This window comes from Dryobates pubescens, chromosome 19, assembly GCF_014839835.1.
Source record: "Dryobates pubescens isolate bDryPub1 chromosome 19, bDryPub1.pri, whole genome shotgun sequence".
NCBI classification, from domain to species: domain Eukaryota; kingdom Metazoa; phylum Chordata; class Aves; order Piciformes; family Picidae; genus Dryobates; species Dryobates pubescens.
Window position 1 is genome coordinate 10,564,480 of NC_071630.1, and position 20,489 is coordinate 10,584,968.

The 20,489-nt window shown below is 39.6% G+C and overlaps 1 protein-coding gene across 2 annotated transcripts in view; it reads left to right on the forward strand.

Moving 5' to 3' along the window:
* The window catches only part of CDH13 (cadherin 13), a 489,323-nt gene extending 469,332 nt beyond the window's left edge, over positions 1–19,991 (forward strand). Inside the window, exons 12-14 of one of the 2 annotated variants that reach the window (XM_054169942.1) lie at positions 2,245–2,478; positions 3,718–3,933; positions 17,699–19,991. In XM_054169942.1, coding sequence (XP_054025917.1) covers positions 2,245–2,478; positions 3,718–3,933; positions 17,699–17,706 — 458 coding nt within the window. In that variant the 3' untranslated portion in view covers positions 17,707–19,991. Of the gene's footprint in view, positions 1–2,244; positions 2,479–3,717; positions 3,957–17,698 lie in introns of those variants that run through there. The other variant, XM_054169941.1, reaches the window with a different exon arrangement.
* The last annotated feature ends 498 nt before the right edge of the window (positions 19,992–20,489 follow it).

Genomic DNA, 20,489 nt, shown 5'->3' on the forward strand with positions numbered 1-20,489 from the left:
GCCCTCTATGTCTTGGTTTGTGCATTAATTCAGCTTGCAGCTGCAAGGTTTTACAATACAAATTAAGAGAAGTCTTATTTCAGAATTAAAATATGCTATAGAAATCTTTCATTTCAAAACCAAAGCTGTCTGGAGATTGTGGGAATTCTGAATTATTTCAAGCACATAATACTGTCAAACCTATGAAAGTCACGTATCCCCCATGGACATGTCGCCACCATTTTTCCTTGATTCATTTTTTGTTGGTGTTTTTATGATATGCATGTTAACAAGCTTCAGTTTATGACCTTGACATTTGCTTATTTTCCTTTTGGAGGTTTTCATAAATCACTAGAAGGTTTTGTTTAAATCATTGTAAGGAGACTATGCAGAGAAGAAGTCATTGAAATGGACAGGAGCAATTTCCTTTTTCTCTGTTTGTGAGTAATAGTTGACTGGCTCATAAGCCATCCAAAGGGAGTCAAACACTTCCACGGCAGGGAAAATGTAGCCATATCTGCGTTTGACAAAATAACACCACATTCATAATGCTGTTGGCTTCTTAATTTCAAAAGGCAGATTTTAATATTACTGACTTCAGAGAAAGATAAGGGCAGTGCATAAGACATTATCAGTCCAGTGTGGAAATAATGCATTCAAAATTAAAGACAGCAGTTTAATTAAGTGCATGAAAGGCTGGCTTTTATGATCATATTTCAAATACTCAAATGTCTTTTCATCCATTCTGCAGTATGACTTTACTTAATAATATATCAAGAACAAAAACTGTATTGGAGTCTTTCTGCAAATTCAATTAGTCCAATAAAAAGTGAAAAATAATTTCTTTTTCATTAGAAAGACCTCAGCCCTAGCCCTTCTGATGACAAAGTGCAAGATGAAGAGGGGAGGAAAGCTAAAGGACTGTGAAAATTCTGCCTTTGTTATGCATTTATGTGTGCATGAAACAGATGAAGTGTCACATTAGTTGCATTTGTTATTGAAAGGACTAATTGCATTCTGCTGCTGTAAGTAGTTTATCAGATCTAGGCCACAGGGTATTTACTTCTCCCTTAAGATGCACTCACAGTGCAGTAATAATTCCATAGTTTATTGGGCTGCTATAGGCAGGGTAATTATGTTAAAGTGTACCTCTTTCTGTGCTGAACTTAAAACTACCATGACACATTGCACCAGTGCTTTACAGGTTAAGTGCAACCCCTTGAATCCTTTCTAGCTCGTTTATAGCTAAGGGAAGTGCAGAGATCGTAGATCTTGTGTACTCAACCAGAAAAACAAGTAACACTAGCAGCCTGAAAGTGCAGCATTTCAAAAGAGAAGTTCCTAAGTATGGTACACCATGAGGTAATGTGCATTTAGAAAACTTTGTGATCTGCTAAAATAGGATGGTAAAGGGATCTGTGAGAAGATCTCAAGCTTTAGACTGAAAGCAGGAGGTTACTGGCTCAACCATGGCACACATCTGTAGTAACTGAAAGTTTTACTACTTGTCAGCTCCTCTCTGACCTCTGTGAAATGAGGTACTCGTCTCAGCCTGGCTCCTAGTGGGCAGACATCTCCATTGCAAAACACTTCCAGTGCCATGGCTGCTTTGTCTGTCACAGCCTTGGTACAAAGGCTTGTAGCAGTACCATGGTGAATAATCAACCTTCTCACCTCTGAAACTGGTTCTTTCAGGTCAAGGTAGGCTGGAAAATAATCTGTGAAAGGCTGAAACTTCACTGCTAAAACAGGGTGGCTCTGGGTAAATGAAAGATCTCATTTTCCAGAGTTGTGTGTTGACAGATTTCTCTTCTGCTTAGGGCTGGTGGGGAATGAACTTGTCCTGTTCTGTTTTTGGACACCTACTATATGAATTGATCCTTCTCTGCTGTCATTCTTCCTCTTGTTCTTGATTGTGTGCTGTTTATCTAGGGGATGGTTTCTACTATGTTTCTCTCAGTATGTGTTTATGAACAGATTCTTTTCCAGATATCTATTTATGTCCTAATCTCATTGTAACTTCAAAATATTCCTCTCCCAGAGGTTTCCTTAGAATAATTATCCATACTGTAGGGAATCAGGCTGCATTCTGAAAAGTACAGCAACAAATTTACAATAGGAACTCATCAGATTTTTCAAGCTATACTTTTCATATAATAAAGGTAAGAACTCTGAAAATAATTTCCCTTTGCAAGCATGCAGATACAAATGAGAGCAAGTGTTATGAAAGTATGATTCAATAAACATGTTTGTGTTTTTGTATAGGTAACCCTCCTGCTACAGGTACAGGAACTTTACACATCACCTTGGAGGATGTCAATGACAATGTCCCATCCCTTTATCCAACACTGGCAAAAGTTTGTGATGATGCAAAAGATCTCAAGGTAGTTGTACTAGGAGCATCAGACAAAGACCTTCATCCCAACACAGACCCATTCAAATTTGAACTGAGTAAGCAATCTGGTCCAGAAAAACCATGGAGAATCACCAAGCTTAACAGTAAGTCTACTTAGGTTTTCTTAAGTATTTAGTCCTTCCACCTCTATGTCCCAGTACACTCACCCTGAGGCCACCAACTGGGTGAATTCAAGAGCCGCTGTGCACAAAGATCTTGTCGGCCGGACCCACTGCTGCTGCTTTATGCTCTGGTCTTGCTCAGATCAGCTGCCTGCTGGGACATACTAAGAGTCTGGCTTATCTCTGAAATCTCAACTTTTTTCCTCTTCTCACTACGTTTACCAAACATTTCTCCTTTAGCTTTGCATTAAAGAAGGGCTAACAATGACTTAAGAATTTGCAAGGACTGACACATTTCACAGTATAGAACTTGTGTGAGATACACAAGGCTTTCTGTAGGTCTGCATGAAACTTCTGCGTGGGGTTTAGCAATGTACTTGAAAAACTTCCTGACTTTAAGTATTTGGAGTCTTCACAAGTACCTAAATGCATTGGGACTGTGCACTATTGGTAAGAGGATCAAGGCACACGCTATGCAATTGCAGAAAACATGGCAAATCTTGGGCATGAAGTTCTACATTTCTTCTTAACACAGATTATTTCTTTTTGTTTTCTAGACTGTTTTATTTATCTCTGTTGCTTTTAGCAGTTCATTTTGTATTCTTCTCAGAAAAAAAGTCTAAAGGTGGATGTGATGTCTGTACTTGCCTGCAGGACAAAGTGGAGGAGTCATTTTCTTTACTGTTCTCCAGACACTCAAACAACCCCTGTTAATCCCCCTACAAGAGTCAGCACACTCGCTGCAATACTGATAGCTGTTGTGACCCACTCAAGTGGAGCAGAGCTGTGGATCTGAGAGGGCTTTACTTCTCTTCTCAGTGCAGCTGGGGAAGCAGTTAAGCAGCTTGGCCTATACTTCCTTGCAAGGGTTGGGTTGTTTTCCTTTGGCAAACAGATATATTCTTCCCCTGAGTGTTGCTTGGGCAATGACATGCCTCACCATTTCATTAGTATATTAGTTTCCAAAGGAAAATTCTGCCAATAGTTTGCAGACCAAACAATGTATTTCAACCAAGGGGGCTCCTAAAAATCTGTCTTTTGGTGAGGTTTGCAGTAAGTTTGCAATTAACTCTCACCTATGAAAGAATTTTTGTACTGCTTTTTCTAGTTCAAGTCTTTAATCTTTTCCTTAGTAACTGTGGCATATCTGACACTGTATGCAGATTCCTCTTTCCTTCCAAACAACCACTAATTGGCTAATTGTCACCTCATCCTTTGCAGATACTCATGCCCAGGTCATCCTGCTTCAAAACCTGAAAAAGGCCAATTACAACATCCCCATCTCGGTGACAGATTCTGGAAAACCGCCTCTGACTAACGTCACAGAACTGAAATTGCAAGTGTGTTCCTGCAAGAAATCCAAAATGGACTGCAGTGCCAGTGATGCCCTTCATATCAGCATGACCCTCATCCTTCTCTCACTCTTCAGTTTATTTTGTAAGTCTTTTCCTGTACTGTAAGTAATGAAGCATTATTTAGGTATTCATTTGTATGCTGTATAAGAAAGCCTACGGAGGGAGAAGTTAAATTCATACACTGAAACCATAACGCTGTAAGTTTGGTGCTTTTTCCTGAGGAAGTAGCTGTAAAAAAGAGGGAAGGAAGGAGTTTTCATAGTCAAAAAATAGCAATGAATGCCTGGTTGTCAAATTAAGACACAGAAGCAATAATTTAAAGAAGAATCAAAGAGAATTAGAGCTAGCATATGATAAACTAAGAAGTACCAGCTGTAGTAGCAGATTTGTGAGACGCTTTCTTTCATCTCCCTGCACTTGAATTCAATTCAAAAACAGAAACAGGAGATTAAAGGTGTTCTTGTAACAATAGCTGTTCTGGGTCACCATGAAAATGAGAACTGTCTGCTTCAATCTATTCCTCTGTATAAAGTGGGCAAGCAACTGGAACATGAGGAACTCATTCGAGATTCTGGGCTTAAAGCCACCCAGAATTGATAATCAGATTGAAAGTCTGGGTTGGGGGGTGGAGAAAACTGATAGGTAATGAAAGCTTCTACTGCTTCTGAGAAAGCTCTCTAAAAGAGACTTAGAAAATTCCTAATTTGGGTTGCAAGAAGTGAAAAAAGAAATCCCAGAATGACTGAAGAGTTGGACTTCAAAGGCCTGAAACCCAACACCTAACCTACCGGTGTCCCTGGCTTGTCCTGTGGCAGCTTCCAGCAAGTTTTTTGATACAGTATTATTTTGAGTTTCTTATCTATTCAAAGAAGAATAGCTGTATCCTATAGCTACAATAATAAATCTGCTATTCAATGATTATTATCATCATCTTATGTTAGCAAAATGCATTATATGGTGAATTAATACCTGAGCCATGGTAAAAGGCCTTATATACTTGATGGGATAAAATCTACCATGAAGCAGAGAGAGGGGTCAAGGCAGACATAATTTACACATCTGAAACTTGGTGTGTGCTGGATTACATATCTTGTTGGCTTTTTTCTTGTAGTATATTATTTTTATCCCAAAAGGTCAGCATGAAGGTCGTTGTGAGAAAATTAGAACCAGCTAATGTTTGTGATGTTCTTTGAAGATTAAAGGGACTATATAAATGCTAAGCGCAAATTCACATCCTTTGTTCCAGTCAGTGACATCTGAAGTACCTCCACTGGCTTTGGTTCAGTTATTCTGTGTTTAGCCTGCTGGAACCAAATGCAGACTTGAGCTGGTAGAAGTGATATGTTAAAAATATTTGACAGTATGTGACACTATCACACCAGTGATGTAAATATGCAGCACTGTTGATTCAGCTATATTCTTGTTACTACTTCATAAATGCTGCTGGTGCTATACTAGACATGACTTTCACCACTGGAATTACTTCCTTATCTGCCATAATTTGCACTTTATTTACAGGAGTGTATCTACTCAGAATACCATGAGGTAGAGAAAACCTTTTTTCTTTCCTTTTCAAGTAATCATCTTGCCTATTTCTAGAGCCAAAGAAGTCTGATCATTTTCCTTTTATTGAATTCTAGAAAAGCAGTTCTAGGTACTGAAAAGCTCTTCTTGAGTTGCTCTTCTTGATTGTTGTTGACCTTATCCAGATCAACTGTGGGTAGAATACAGGCCCCTGCTTCTCTGAATGACAGAGGGATTCCCTCTCCTATTGTGAAAGCATAAAGAAGACTGAAAAGTCTTTACACCGTGAGAAAATGCAGATGTGCCTAGAGCCTTTCTGCAGCCTTACCTTCCTTCAGAGTACTGTAATGAGTTCAGAGTTGTCATTTTAAATGAAGAGGAGTAAGGTTACACAACTAATCTGCCAGCAGTATGATGTTCTGCTCTGTTGTCTAAGCAATAAAACCAAAACAAAGAGGAAAAAGTGGGTGAGTTGGGGGGGAAAAAACAGGGAGGGGGGAAGGAAAGATGTCCCCTTGGGCAGCAGCTGTTTTATACACAGCTGTGAGAGAGAGCTTGAATTCCACAAAGAGACTTCGGCAAAGAAAGACCTAATCGTCAACACAGGACTGCATTGTTGGGGGGGTGGGGGGGGGTGGTGTTTGGGTGGGTTGGTTGGTTGTTTTGCTAGAATTTGCTGCTATTCAGTTGTGTGGTTTGGATTCACCCAGCCACATGGAGTGAGGCAGGTATTCCAGTTACGCTTATGCAAAGCCAGCAAGCATAACAACATCCATAACCACAGTCCTCAGGTGTAAATGACTACACGGAGGTATAAAAGAGTAAGGAAGGAGCCAGTTAAAATAATGTGGTTCTGTATTTGAACTTCTCTAAAATGTGCTGGTATCACTGCCTTCCCAGCTCATTTTCACATATAGGTTTAGGTTTTTTTATAACTGTGATTAGTTCCCTTGCAATGTTTTGTATAGTCCAAATATTTATCAGAGTAATCAAAGATTACGACGCCATAAAACCAGAGAACTTTAGTGCTTATCGAACAGATGAAACATCCCATTTCTAGGGGCAAGTTATGGGTTTAATTTTTGCAAAAGCCCTTACGTGGCTCACTTCCCTCCCAATGTTTATGTTTTATGAGGCTCTTGTTCCTAGGAGGTAAATCCTTCAGTCAAATGAACTTTGCTATTCATGCCAAAGTGTTTCTTTTTGTATCTGACATCTGGTGGGAGGATAGATTGCCCTATGCAAGAGCTGCTCATGGTAAAAGCGCCCTGCATGAATCTTCCCCCTACAAAATGTCTTGGTATTACCATTTAAATGGTGCAATTCTTATCTATACTTAGAATTTGTGACTCCTTTGTAAATCATGGCAGAAGTCATATGTGGTAGATTTCTGAAGTATCTGATCACAGAACTGAAGGGCCTGATTAAAACTGTAATGCATGCAAAGAGCAGCAGTTCTACCTATTCTGTAGCTGCCCTACTGTGCTCAGTATACTGAAGGATAATGGGATACAGACTGCAGCATTGCCCAGAAGCCCCTGGAAAGGCAGATAGACTTGGAACAAAAAAAATATAGTTCTTGTCAGCCAGAAATAGAAAATATAAAATGCCAACGTATGGGAGCAGATTGTTGGGTTTCTGCAACACACAGTAAGGTGTTTGGTGGAATTAAAAGATGGTGAATAGAGAATTGATTGAAAAAAAAATACCACGTTTGCATATTTTGTACTTAACCTAACTTGTTACTACTGGGAATCTGTGAAGTCAAGCTGGAAAGATGTATGGTGGGCAGGCAGAGGACTTTCCAGTTATAATGGTAAATAGCAACAGATATTGGAAAGACTATTAAGTCTTGTCATTAATGCACCATGTTTTTAAAATGAGACCTAGGGCAGTGGCATCTTGTCCTCTGTCAGCTTCTTCTAGCCCCTACTAGGGACGAAATAGGACCAAAATGTCCAGGAATCATTTAGAGCTTAGTTATTCAGATTGAGGAAAAGAACAGAACAATTAAGGAGAGCGGGGTTTCCTAGTCAGGGAGAAAGACTGAAGAAATCTCTTTCTCAAGGAACTGAAAGCATGTTATGCATGTCTGATGCTGGGGCTGAGATTGTCCATGTAGGCCCTTAGTGCTGTTTTCAGTTTCACAGTCAAAATAGCTGTTCAGAATTAATGTAACCAAAGTGATGTGTTCAGCAACACTAGAATCGTAATCAAGTTCTCTCGGGAAAGCTCAAGAACACTTTTTCTAGGGACAAGGCACAGATAAAGGGGGAGAAAAATGTGCCCTTATTGCAACCTACAAATTGGTAGCTGATACTGTATTTAGGTAGTGGTTGTTCTCCCCTAAAGGGAGAACTGATTCCTGAAGCAAAATTTTCCAGGTATGTTCCCTTTAAGTACCATAGATTTCTTGACAGGTCATTGTAAATAGCCGTTTAACAAACATTTAACGGCAGTGTCTTCTCAAGATTTATTGAAGTCAATAAAGCTGTTCTTTTTGTCCACTGGCAGTGGCATGGCAGCGTAAGTTTTCTGTAAGAAACTCAGAACAACCCAAACCCATATAGCAAATAACTTTCAGCAAGTAAGTCGCATGCAGGTGAGTGTGAAAAAGATAAAAACCTGAATGTGTGTATATTGTCATAAGGAATTCAACAACAGAAACTGCCCTAGGCCCTAGGGGAGACTGAAAAGAATTGCTCCATCTGGAAAAAGGAGGCTTTACATTCATTAAAAGTTATTATTATTATTATTTAAAGGAGTATTTGAATTCTGGACTTCAGATTTGACAATAATTATTTAACTTAATTGTGTAATTATAGAATGATAATTGCATTTCATATTGCCTTTTATATGCAACATAAAAGACCCAGTCAGATTAAATTGTAGTGAATCAAAGGACTAAAGGAAGAACCAAAGGCACAATAGTCATGTCCTGAACAAGCAGAATTCAGAGAGAGATTTTTTTTTCAGCTCAGTTATACTAGCAATAATGTTTTACTTATATTTCCTCGCTATGAAAAGACTGAACTTGGAGTAACTGATGTTACAGGAGAGGAAAAAAAATTAAATCTGTTTGTCAGTCATCTAAGACAAGAAACTTTTTTTGCTCACCTGGCCAGCCAAAATTGTAAGTTGACTTGAGCTTAAATAAGTATTCCATTATTAGGAACAAAACTAAAGTGAGAGAGACTGGGGGGGTGGGGAGGGTGAGGAGGCAGAATACTGCTATGAAGAATTTACATAAACTGGAGATCTCTACATTGAAATTAATTTCTTAAACTGAGGGTGAAAGGCCTCAGGTATGTTGAAAAACAGAGGCTGGAACAGATGTTTGCACTGTGATTGCAAAGAAGCCTCAGAGATACCCTTCAGTTTAGCTCCCTGTTAATTTTCTGGCTTAATGCCTGCTGTTCCCCACTGTAATACTTTCCTGCTTTGACAAATGCAGCTGTAGGGTCAAGAGACAAAACACATTTATTTTGTTTTCCCCTCCCTTGAAAATTACTCACATGGTATTACACTGTTACAAAAATTCAAAGTATATTAAACCGCTAGCTTTGAACTTACCTGAACATAGACAGCCGGCGTTAAACTACAATGTTATGTTTTACCTATCTCATTTTTCAAAGCAACAGAAGCAGCTGCATCTCTCGTATGTTCCATGTTATTTGTGCAGGAACATCAAATGTCTGAAGACTGAAGCAAAGTGTTCTTGAATTGTATAAGACTAAGACAAATCATGGCAGGTTTCAAATGGAAAAGCCCTTTAAGGTCACTGCTCTTTCCATTACAAGTGCCGTTTTGTTTCCTGCAGATTCACGGTTTGCAGCCTTTATTGTGAATTACTTGGCTTAGTTTTAGACAATCAGTGCATTTTTTTTTTTTCAGGGCTCAACTATAGTCTAGATTTTACAGTAGGAGTTTTGATTATAGTTGGTTTTTTTTCCCCTCAAGAAACGTTTGTCCCTGTTCCACATAGTTCCAAAGAGGAAGCTGCAGAGGAACCATTCCAAATATGTAAATTTGCTGAAAACACTACTCTTCTTTGTTTGGGATTTCTAATCTTTTAGGTTGTCTCAGCATATGTTAATCTCCTACAGCAATTTTCTACTTTTCAGACCAGTGGCATTTAATTAAAAAAAATAATCAGTTTAATTAGCTAGACTCTGAAAATTTGCAAGATAAAATTTCCCATTTCTGAGAGGTAAAATATTGGCTAGAATTTCAGAAAGTACTGAAAGGGGGAGAGTTTTTCTGTGGAAGGTGGTTGGTGGGGGATGGGTATCCACTATTCATAGTTAAGTTATGGTCTTGCATTAGAGCAAGTGCCACGTGGGTGCTTAAAGTGGCAGCTAAATAGTGCTGTCCAAGTAACTGGAAATTACTGATGGTTAGTGAGTTCCACTTCTTAAGCCAAGTAACAGCACCAATATCCACTATTACTTTAATGCTTATTACCTGTGTTACAAATGGGTTTGTTCATCTTATTATTAGTGCTAAGTTACCAGTGAACATAGATGCTCTCCCAGATTTGCCCGTATGAGAGATAGAATAGAATAGAATAGACTGGGTTGGAAGAGACCTCCAAGATCATCGCAGCCAACCCCTCAACCAATCCAACCCACCTAAACAACTAACCCATGGCACCAAGCACCCCATCAAGTCTCCTCCTGAACACCTCCAATAACGGCGACTCCACCACCTCCCCAGGCAGCCCATTCCAATGGGCAATCACTCTCTCTGTATAGAACTTCTTCCTAACATCCAACCTAAACCTCCCCTGGTGCAACCCGAGACTATTTTTCTCCTTAAAGTTTTTGGTTGATTAGACTCTAGAGAGGAAAGAATGATCTGGGGGTTAAGAAATTGCATTGAGATTGAGTCTCACTCTTAACACAGACCTCTATGTCCAGTCTTCCAGTTGCTCTACAGCTGAGTCCTTCAGTTTGTTGTGCAGTTGGCTTTGGGAGCACACCTAAAGTTAATGGGGCTCGAAATGGCACAGAAGTCCATGTGTATGTACATAATTGGAGACAGGTTCTTTATATACCTAGTCATATAGACATGACAAATCGAAATACCCTCAAATTGTACATCAGCATATTTGAAGTGTACTTAATGACATTACATTTTATTGAGTCAATTAAGTGGGAAATGGCATTTTATGCACGTTTTAAACCACCCAAACATGTTCCAGAAGTGTGGACATGAAAAAATACAACCATTTAGAAGACACTTCTGGAATGCAGAAGAGAAAAATGTTACTAGCAGATACGGCTCCTTGCCTAAGAGCTGTAATATTGTTCCTGATGGTCATTCTGTAGACATGAAATGAACAGTTAAAGAGATTGGTTTGATAGACCATTCAGTGTTGTGAATTCAAATGAACATTTTATGCTTTCATTTTCTCAACAGTAACGGGTGATATATAATACTTTCTATTTCTTTTCTGAACAACCTCTTAAAGCCATATAAATATATAATTTCAGATAGTTATCATCTGAATTGTGCTGGAGTGGGCTGTGACTAAAAACTAGAACTGAAAATATTACCAGTTCAAATATTATTTTTTCCTGCCACAAATGGCCATCGTACAGTATGGGTTTTTTGCTTCTTTTGACCCTCCCTGTCCTCAGATCTCCCCACTCTAATACAACATTTTGCATTTGCAGCTGAAGAACAAGCTGCAGGGAGAGCACATTCTGAGGTGTTCGGATGTTAAAGTTGAATAGGGGAAATTTGCTGTGCTTAGTTAGGTGATGCTGCTTTTGCTTCTCTACTAGACAGCTGGCACTTACACAGCCCTTTAAAATGCCCCTGATGTTTGGAATATTCCAGACTATATCTTAAAGCTTTATGTTACCCACACACTTGATGTGTCTATGGCACTGGGTGGTGCTGTAAGCTGTCGTGCTCACCAGTGCTGCTTGAAAAATGTTGTAGTAGTTTGGTTGACATTAACATAACCAAACCTGACAATTTCCTAATTGTTTATTTTTTCCCTTTTCCAAGGCTTCCATGCACACTACTTTCCTTTCATCTTCATTCTTACTTAATATTTTTCTTTTAGATGATTCTTTTAGTATTCCAAGATGGGATTGGTATATGCCTGCAGCTCCAAATGTGCCTGGACTACTTATGTTCATGTTCTGCTTATTAAAAACTGATTGTAAACGAAGCTGTACTGCTGTGGAAGATGAGACCTGACTGCCTAAGCTGTTATACAGTGCTTAGAAGCTTGGCCTGTTATTACGTTTGATGCATTCATTTCCAGCAAAAATATGAAAAATTAGAAGTCTTATTCAATGATGCTATTTCAAATCTGTACTTATTTATTTCACTTCCTAAATTGTTTCACCTGTTCAGCTAAAATAATCAGATTAGAGCATCAGAGCAGGTAGGAAGCTCTGCAATTGCTTTGAAAACAAAGAACTGGAAAAGAAAGAAGACATTTATGTCCTATTGATCAAATGAAGGTGATGTTGCTTTGCAGAAGTACCCAGCTACAATTCATATCAATTTAAAAAAACAACAATAAGCTGGGATATTTTACCTGCTTTACTCTAGGAACCACCCCCAGTGAGATAATTCATAGTGCTAGTGAAGAGGGATTTTATTAGAAGGGGTTTTATGAGATAAACATAGCTCTGCACTGGACTAAATGGCACACAGTTCAGAATTTCTAAGCCAACACAAAATTTCAGAGCACTTCATCAGGAGAGCCCATTACACAGTGAGTGTGGGTGGATTAGTGGCAAGGAAGAGGTGAAGCAGAAAGAAGGATTCAACAGCTCAGAAGAGTAAGAAGCACTTTGGTATAAACCAGCATTGTTTCATACCTGCCAGTTAAAGAAATTAGCTGTGTGAGAGGCACTCTTGGAAATATCTGCTGGTGTCAACCAGATCCCCTTCGAAAATTACTTCAGCCTGAGCAACTTATTCCCCTGCACAAGCTGATTAGTTTGGATTGGCATCTTTCTCCACTGTCTTGCCAGTTGGGGCCAGTTGCAGAGCACACACTGGCATTTCAGCCCCTGAAGTTAAATATTGACAGTGGTATATGAGAGCCTACTGGAGCTCTGAGAAGAATGATGAGACTCTCATTTCACAAACCCAGAGCTAATGCATACTGTGGTTTTCCTGTCGTTAAGAACTTTCAACTCAATTCCTCACATAAATGGGCAACAAATCCTATATGAGGTTAGAAGCTGCAAAGTTTTGGAATAAAACCATTTACTTCTCTCTTCCTTATAAACTTTTCCATGATGCATTTATGGTCAGTGCAATCACTAATTTGCTCCAGTCACAAGCATACCTACTGCTACTCCTGATCCCAGACCTGAATTTCTTAATCACAGGCAGACAGACACAATAGCTTTCAGGGGATAACTCTTTTAGTCTTTTAAAGATTTGGGGTGAAAAGATCCCCTCTGTGGAGAAAACAATACCTGAGTAGTTAAAAAACAGTGGCCACTAGATTTTGGCACTTGCAGCAAAGCTTAGGCGGCACTTTTGACCACTAAAGAGGTCAATTATTATTTCACACAAAAGCACCAAATATTACAGTTTCTAGGCACATGGTGCAAACACTGAGACACTTTGGGTATTGAAAACCACCTGTGATAAACCATCCAGTGATGCAGATGAAAATCATTTTTGTTTTCCTAAGTTCTATGTGAAGGTTAAATTAATAACTATGTATCTAATTAATGTCCTTTTGTAGATGATAAATCCAGGAAATAAGTACCTGGCTGTTGATTAGCTGCCTAATCAGAAACATGGTTCTGATTCCTTCTGCCATTTTCACATTGCCTCTTTAACATTACTGAGGTTTTCATAAAGTCCATGATGTAATGTAGGCTTTCAATTATGCCAAGATTAATGTAATAATTCTGATGAGAGGGTAATTGAAAGAAATCTGAAAGAAATGGAGCATGCCTGAGTTGAACTTCAAACTCCAGCTGTGCTAACACTCTTCTCTATGCTAAATGGGACTTAAAGGATGAATGCATCTTGGGTAAAGTTCATTCCCACACAGAGGGTCACCATGAAACCTAGATGCCTTTAATTTTTATGAGTTTTTAAATGCAATGTAGGAGGCACAGTCTATGTAATGAGAGGTTAGTTTGGTCTCATAAGGAACATCTTTCAAAGGCTTTGCATTACTCAAATCAGATGGTTTTCTTTAAAATAAGCGGGGAATTGGGTTGCTAATATGTAAATATGCTCAGAGAAAGCTAAGGCAGCAACAGAGAAAGCTGGATGCCTGGAAAGTGCCAAAGCATTTTCTGAGATCAGGAGGAGTTATTTTGCAAATAAGGTTGTTTATTGGCTGCTGGAATGTGAGTTCTTGGCAACTTGAACCATAGTGAATGAGGTTATATGCTACCAGCTGTCTTTTTTTCTAGGATGGGTCATTACAAACTTCATTTTGAAGAGTCAGAGGAAAATCCAGAAGGAAGGCATGTATCACATAAACCAGTACTGTGAAATAGGCAGGTAGTGATAGTCATAAGTCAACATTATAGGCACCTAATCTACTAAGTGGCTTGCTCCTTTTCTGTGCCAACTGAGCACCCAAACTTCCATGATTAGATGACAATTCATACCTGTTCTGGGGAGGTTGCCACTGACTTCAACAACTCTTTTGACCTTCCAAAACCAATCAACATTATATGATTCTACTCTATGAAACCATCACTAGTGGGAATAGAAAGGGGGCTTTGTTCTATTTAAGTTTCTACACCATGACTCTCCCTACCTTAAACTGCACACCTGGACCTGTATTTCTGTGACATTATTGCAATCCACTCTATCGGTGCATTAGCTCCAGCTAAACACATACAATGATTGTCAGTTTTCTTGACCAACAAAGGCAAACATCATCTTCTAATGCCAAAGTACCAGTGCCAACAAACACCATCTGTTTATGATAACAAGCTGCTCTTTCTTACACAGGACCCACTAACCATAATAGCAATAATATAGCCAGGGAGCACATAAAAATACCCTTACCTATTTGACTGTCTTATTACAAGGCATGTGGCTGATTGTCTCTCTCTAATGTTGAAGAGGTGGAACAGAGGAGACCTGTGAGAAAAAAAATGGTGAAGATAGCATTAGAGACTTCAGTGAGCCTCATTTCTGCACAAAGAAGTGATATATAGCTGTGCCAGCTTTGTGCTGCTTCTGCATTCCCTAGGTACCTCTAGGGAAAGGTGGAGGGTGACCACGTAGGAGCAGCAATGCACACATCACCCTTGTGGCTTTCATGCCTGAAGCTGTGTGCAGCAAATTAGGAAGACAGAAATCATATTTAAAACAACACAGGGGGTATCACAACTGTTGAGTGCTGGACCAGTTGTAGAGACTAGGTTGTTCTTAATGGCCAACACAAAGAAATTAAATATTTAGTAGGCATAATGCTCATTAATGTACAGATCTCTAAACCTGCCAGGCAGAGGCTTAGCAGGACATTAAGTTCCTCTAAGAGAGAGAGTTAGCGTGGATCAGCAAACTTGCTCCGTGCACACATTATTTACACATTTTATACTCCCAGCATTCCTTAAACACTAGTATCTTTTACATGCTGTTGCCAGATGCAACCTTTAAATCATGTGTGATATAAAAATACATAAGGAATGGGTAAAAATAATAATAAAATTTAAAAAATAAATCAACACAACCTCATTGGAGGCAGTAGAACACAACCCTAGGAGTCAGCAATCTTTAGGTCTGCTGTTTAGAGATGAGATTGAAATAAGAAGTAAACTCTAATAATTATTTATCAGCACATGTGTGTTTCTGGAAGTTTCATTTGATTCTTTTTCATGGGGAGAGTAAAGGGCAGGGAGTGGGGAAAGAAAAAACAAAACCCAACACCACAACCAAACAAGAAAGCTACAATTCCTTTACAGAAAGCTATAAGGAACATTGGAAATCCAGCTGGGAAAAGAGGTTTTAAATATGGACCAGATGCTTATCATATCCCCAGAGAATTTATAAAAGAGGAGTTCTGTTACTGTTATGCTGTTGATTGCAGCAGATCTGCTTACATTCATCATTGAGGTTTCTGCACAATAATTTGGCTGAGTTTAATTGCTGCAGATTTTGTATTAAGGGGATTCCTGGCCAGAATGCTTGCCCACTAATACCTCATCTGGCTGCATCAGAATATTTTTAGACAGTAAGTTTGTACCAGATAAACTTTGCTATTAACCACAAAAACTAAAAGACTACATTTCTACTGGACATAAGCAATCGTGTGTCAGCTTCATGAGCAAGGATAAGGACAGATTTGATCACAAATCTTCTTACTGGAAACTACCAAAAACAATTTTAAATGTTGAATTTTAATTGGTTTCTTTTAAGCCCCAAACTAAGTCTTTATCAATACACCTTTATCAGAGGGTGAAGTCATCACTAGGGAGCAGAGGGATGTATTCTGTCCTTTCAAACAACATTTGGAGTAAGATAATTCTCTTAACACAGCTTCAGTCAAGGCTGGTGAAAGGGCTGAACTGAACCCATGGTGGTCTTGGCACCCTTTGCAAAGATTGCTGTAGATGTGTCAGCAGAGGCAGATGTTAAGGAGATGCTTGCAGGGAGCTCCTCCTACTGCACGTGAAAAGTTGGGAAAAAGCCCAGACATTTCTTTGAGAATATGTCATGGACAGCTGCCTTCGTGGGCTATGAATGAGGTGGAAAACAGGTCCTGTAAGGATAATCCAGGAAAATATGTGCAGTAGGGAAAAGCCCATGAAGGAGTTGGAGCAGCAGAGACTGTGTAAGTGGCAGGCTAGGAAAAAGCTCTCTGCAGCAAAAGGCTGGCAGGATGTGAGAGCAGCAGCTTAAATTTGTCAAAGGCTGTAATAAAAATGTTGCAAAGCAGCTAACTGAGGGGAGCCTGGGTAGGAAGATTTAGCTGTTTGAATAGCTAGAGAAAGCCCTTCGGGATGATGTGTGAAAAAGAAATAATTCTAGATTAAGACATAGCCTAAATGCATAGACCTAGAGAGGAGATTCCATGGCAAAATCCTTCAGTTTGTTTCTGGTTGAATAAGGGGCAAAAGGATAGTGCTGTCCTGAACAATCAAAGGAAGAACTAGGAGTGCTTTAGGGTAAAGATTTAAGAGCTCAGTTTCAGCTCTGCAGAGCTGTCAGCTAAACACTGAAAAGGTATCAGAGGTACAGGTTGACATTTCAGTCTAAATGGAAAAGCAGGTAAAGAGAGCAAGATCTCTGAACTGTCAGCACTGAAGTGATTGCTGAACATGTGTGGTGTCACAGAGAAGGGGAAGAAAGTGAAGTGGGAACAAAAAGGGTTTCCCCAGAAACCTAGGATTGAGGAAATGAGAGAGAAGGACATGCCAGAAAAGTGATTAGAGAAATCACAATAAAATGACAGGAGTCATCACAGGAGCCAAGGGAAGCGCCAGATTTCCAGGCCTCTGATTAAATGGGTCAAATGCAGCAGAAAGGTCAGAAAATATGAAGCTAAGAAAACATGTCAGTAGAAAGAGGCTAGGCAAGGACTGTGGAGGTATGAGATGAAAGAGAGAAGAGCTGAGGCGGTGCCTGAAGAGGCAGGTGGGGTAACAAAGCAAACTTTTGTCATGAGAGGAAGAAGCTAACCTTCAGCAGACAAAAATTAACATAGGAAAAAGCCAATTCATAGCTACAGCTGAACTGTGTCCAAGCCCTACTGGAGTAAAGCGACCCATTGACTAACACGTAACGATACGTTTACTCCTAATCTCCATTTCCCTGATTTTCTTTACTATCTTTCTATTATCAGAGTGCCCTCCTTAAACAAATAAAATCATTCAGGCTGTGCTACCTTCACTTTATTAAAACGAAATGCTAGACAGTCCACCTGAGATTTATGTTTCTGCAGCAACATGACTATGACATGCAAGCTCTGTTATTCCCTGGCACATTCACAAACTATAAGGCACTACAACATGTTGTTTTTAAGAAGATATTGTTTGTTTGGTCTTGGCTTGTCAGCGTGTGTGCACGCAAGGGAGTGACTCACTGGCATTTTTGCTGGCACTCCTGCACTAGCATAAATGTTCAAGGTGTCTAATGGGGAGAATAAGGACCTGGCTTGAGGTTTACGCTCAGACCTCTGCACTACACCTACCTGAATTGCACTACAAAGGTCTCTGAATGGCCCAGGTGACATTTTGGGTTTTCCTCTTGTAAATGTCTGTTTTCACAAATAATTGCTACTGAGCTAGGATAATTTATATTTAACAACTGACACCCAATTGTGATCTGCATAGCAATAATCACACACATTTCCCATCATTTAGGTCTGTAAGAACTCCTGACATTTGAAGCTGTCCTACCGAGTTGCCATGGCAACGAGAGAAAAGAAACCGTCAGCTCTGAAGATTGCAGTTTACAGTTACTGTTCTTCACTACTAGGCCTCAGTTGCTCCAGATTCAGTTTAATTTGCAACCTCACTTACTCTGTCCAACTCTCCATTGGTGTTTGACAGCCTCTGCCCTAACGCCCGTCCGCGAGCGGATTCCTCTTGCAAGACGCAAGGTTAATGCGCATTTTCTCTGAATGTTAAAAGACCATGACATCTAAACTGGACCTTGGGGGAGCAGAAAACAGATTGACTCCATTCTTTTTCTATCTGTTGACTTGTTGCTATTCAACTGTTCAGAAAATATTTTGTCTGTGGGTTAGTATTTGTATATGTATGAGTGTATGTATATATATATATTTATATTTATAGAAAGAGAAGAGTTATACAGAGGTTTAGCTTTTATAACATACTCATCTGGAGCGTGTAAAGGACAAGGCAGAGCAATACAGCCACAGATGAAATGCAACTACTCTGCCATGGCTAAACCTACTGTCTTTGCTGTTGGTAGTGTGGCCAGGAGAAGAGAGCCACCAGCAGTCATACTGCTCTGACAGCCACTTTGTGGATACAGACAAAGCAGGTCCCAGGCTCTGCACTGTCTTGTACCTCAGGTTCAGTAAACAAGAAATGCAGGTCCCCCTGGCTTTTTGCTGAGATGAACTGCTCTCCCTGTGCCCCAAGGAGATTCACAATCCAGCGGGAGCAAGAGTGCTTGGCTCCCATTCCTGTGGGAGGTGCTGGAAGGTGATTCGTAAGGAAGTAGGAAGCAGCCAGCTGCGACCTACACCCTATGGGTCACTATTCACAGCCATGGGAGTGCTGGGCCTGACTGTAAAAGGACTAAAGTCAGCTTCCTCTATGTTCCTGCAGGTAATTACTGGCGGGGCAGTTTACAAAATTGAAGCCTTCTGTCAGCCCTGCAGACACAGTTCAGTGGGTGGATGGGGAGCTGGTGGGAACAGCAAAGGCAAAGCCCTTCTCAGAAGCACTGGTCTCTCTCTCAGCCCTTGTGCAGCTGACAGTACAGACCTCAGTGCAAGGAGGAAAACAGAAGCCCTGTTCTATAAATACAATCACACACATGAATATATATATATACACACACACACACATACGTACACACACACCCATGTACACACAGTTTCCAGTCAAGAGTAACACGAGCATTTCTTTGTGTGTGTAAACTTACCACACTTGTTTGCAGACATGGAAAAAAAAAGGGTGTTCGTTGTATATGGTTATGAATCCTTTTTTATTCTGTGAGCATGTAAGGTCAGAAACGAAAAAAACCCAAACCTTCTAACTGTATCAAGCTGATCTTCTTGTGAATAAATTGTAAATGATCCATCAAAGCTCACACCAAATTTTTATAAAATTAACACAAAGAGTATACTAGTGACAGACTGTGGCTTTTATTAGAGCTTGCCGGTAACTAGGGTAAGGTAAGTGTCTTAGAATATTTTAACAAACTTGCTTCTTTAAAGTTTAAACAAGAAAGCTTCCTTATGCAATAGAACTTTGCAGTTGCATTCTTTAGTTAGCATTTTTACAGTACCTATGAGTCATACTGTATGTTGTCTTTCCTGCAGTGAGATTATGAGCATATCTTCCACACCACGCATACGTTTCAGTAGTAAAGCTTTTTGGAAGCATTAAAAAGTCCAAACATACTTTTACTTTGCCATAATGCTACACTAGATATTAAATGTGTGTTGGTGGTTTAAAATTGCTGTACAATAGCTTTTCTCTGAATTCCTGTATTGTACCCAATATAAAACAGGTCCTTTTTTTCTTTTTTTTTCCTGGTTGTTTCAATCAACAGGAGTAATAACAACAGCAACAGAGGAAAAATTATTTTGTGTTGTGAACTTCCCTAACATTGTAGATTTCTTGATAAGATACAAGCTGCCTTCAGACACAAACCTATTTTTCTATTCCAACTTAACTCCTGCAGTCCTGACCAAGCAGAGTCTCCCCCTGCTCTTGTTTGTCTTGCGGCACGCTCTAGGTTCCAATTACCAAGGCAGTACCTTGGGGCTGGTGGGAGTTTCTGTCCAGCAAGGGCTGCAGGAGTGGGCTGTTAGGCAGCTGCAGGTGTTTCAGCAGGAAAGTGCCTGATCTCAAACATTAACATAGGCATGCTTCTAGTTCTCTTTCTTTGCCCATGCCTTGTTATAATCATACACTGCTGCTTTATCATCAACAATCGTTTATTTAAAGACAAAAATATATATATATATAATTTTCAGGTAAGTTTTTCAAAAAGAAAAATATTCACCAAATGCCTAACACCCTGTATTTTCAACATGTATACTTAATGAGCGTGTCCACATGCACCCAAAGATAAACTGCGCCCTATGCTTTGATCTACAAAACCTCTATCTTGAATAAAAGAAGTTACAACACCCTCCTCCACAAATACTCTTTTTCTACTTGCTTACTTCCTCTCTCTATCCAGCCAAACCCACCTCTGGAAAGACACCCATTGATACCAGTGTCATTTCTACCAAGTACCAGAAGAAGCTACCCTTTTCTTATTTAAAACAAGGCTCATGAAGAATTTGAAGGATCATTCCAAAGGCATTCAAAATGAGGAACAAAGGAAAATCTCTCCCGCCTGGAACCACCCTAACAATGGGAAGATTCTTTCTACCACTTTGTACCCAAAGACAAGAGAGCTTTCTTCTTGGATAACACTGCAACCTTTTGGTGTGTAGAGGGTCAG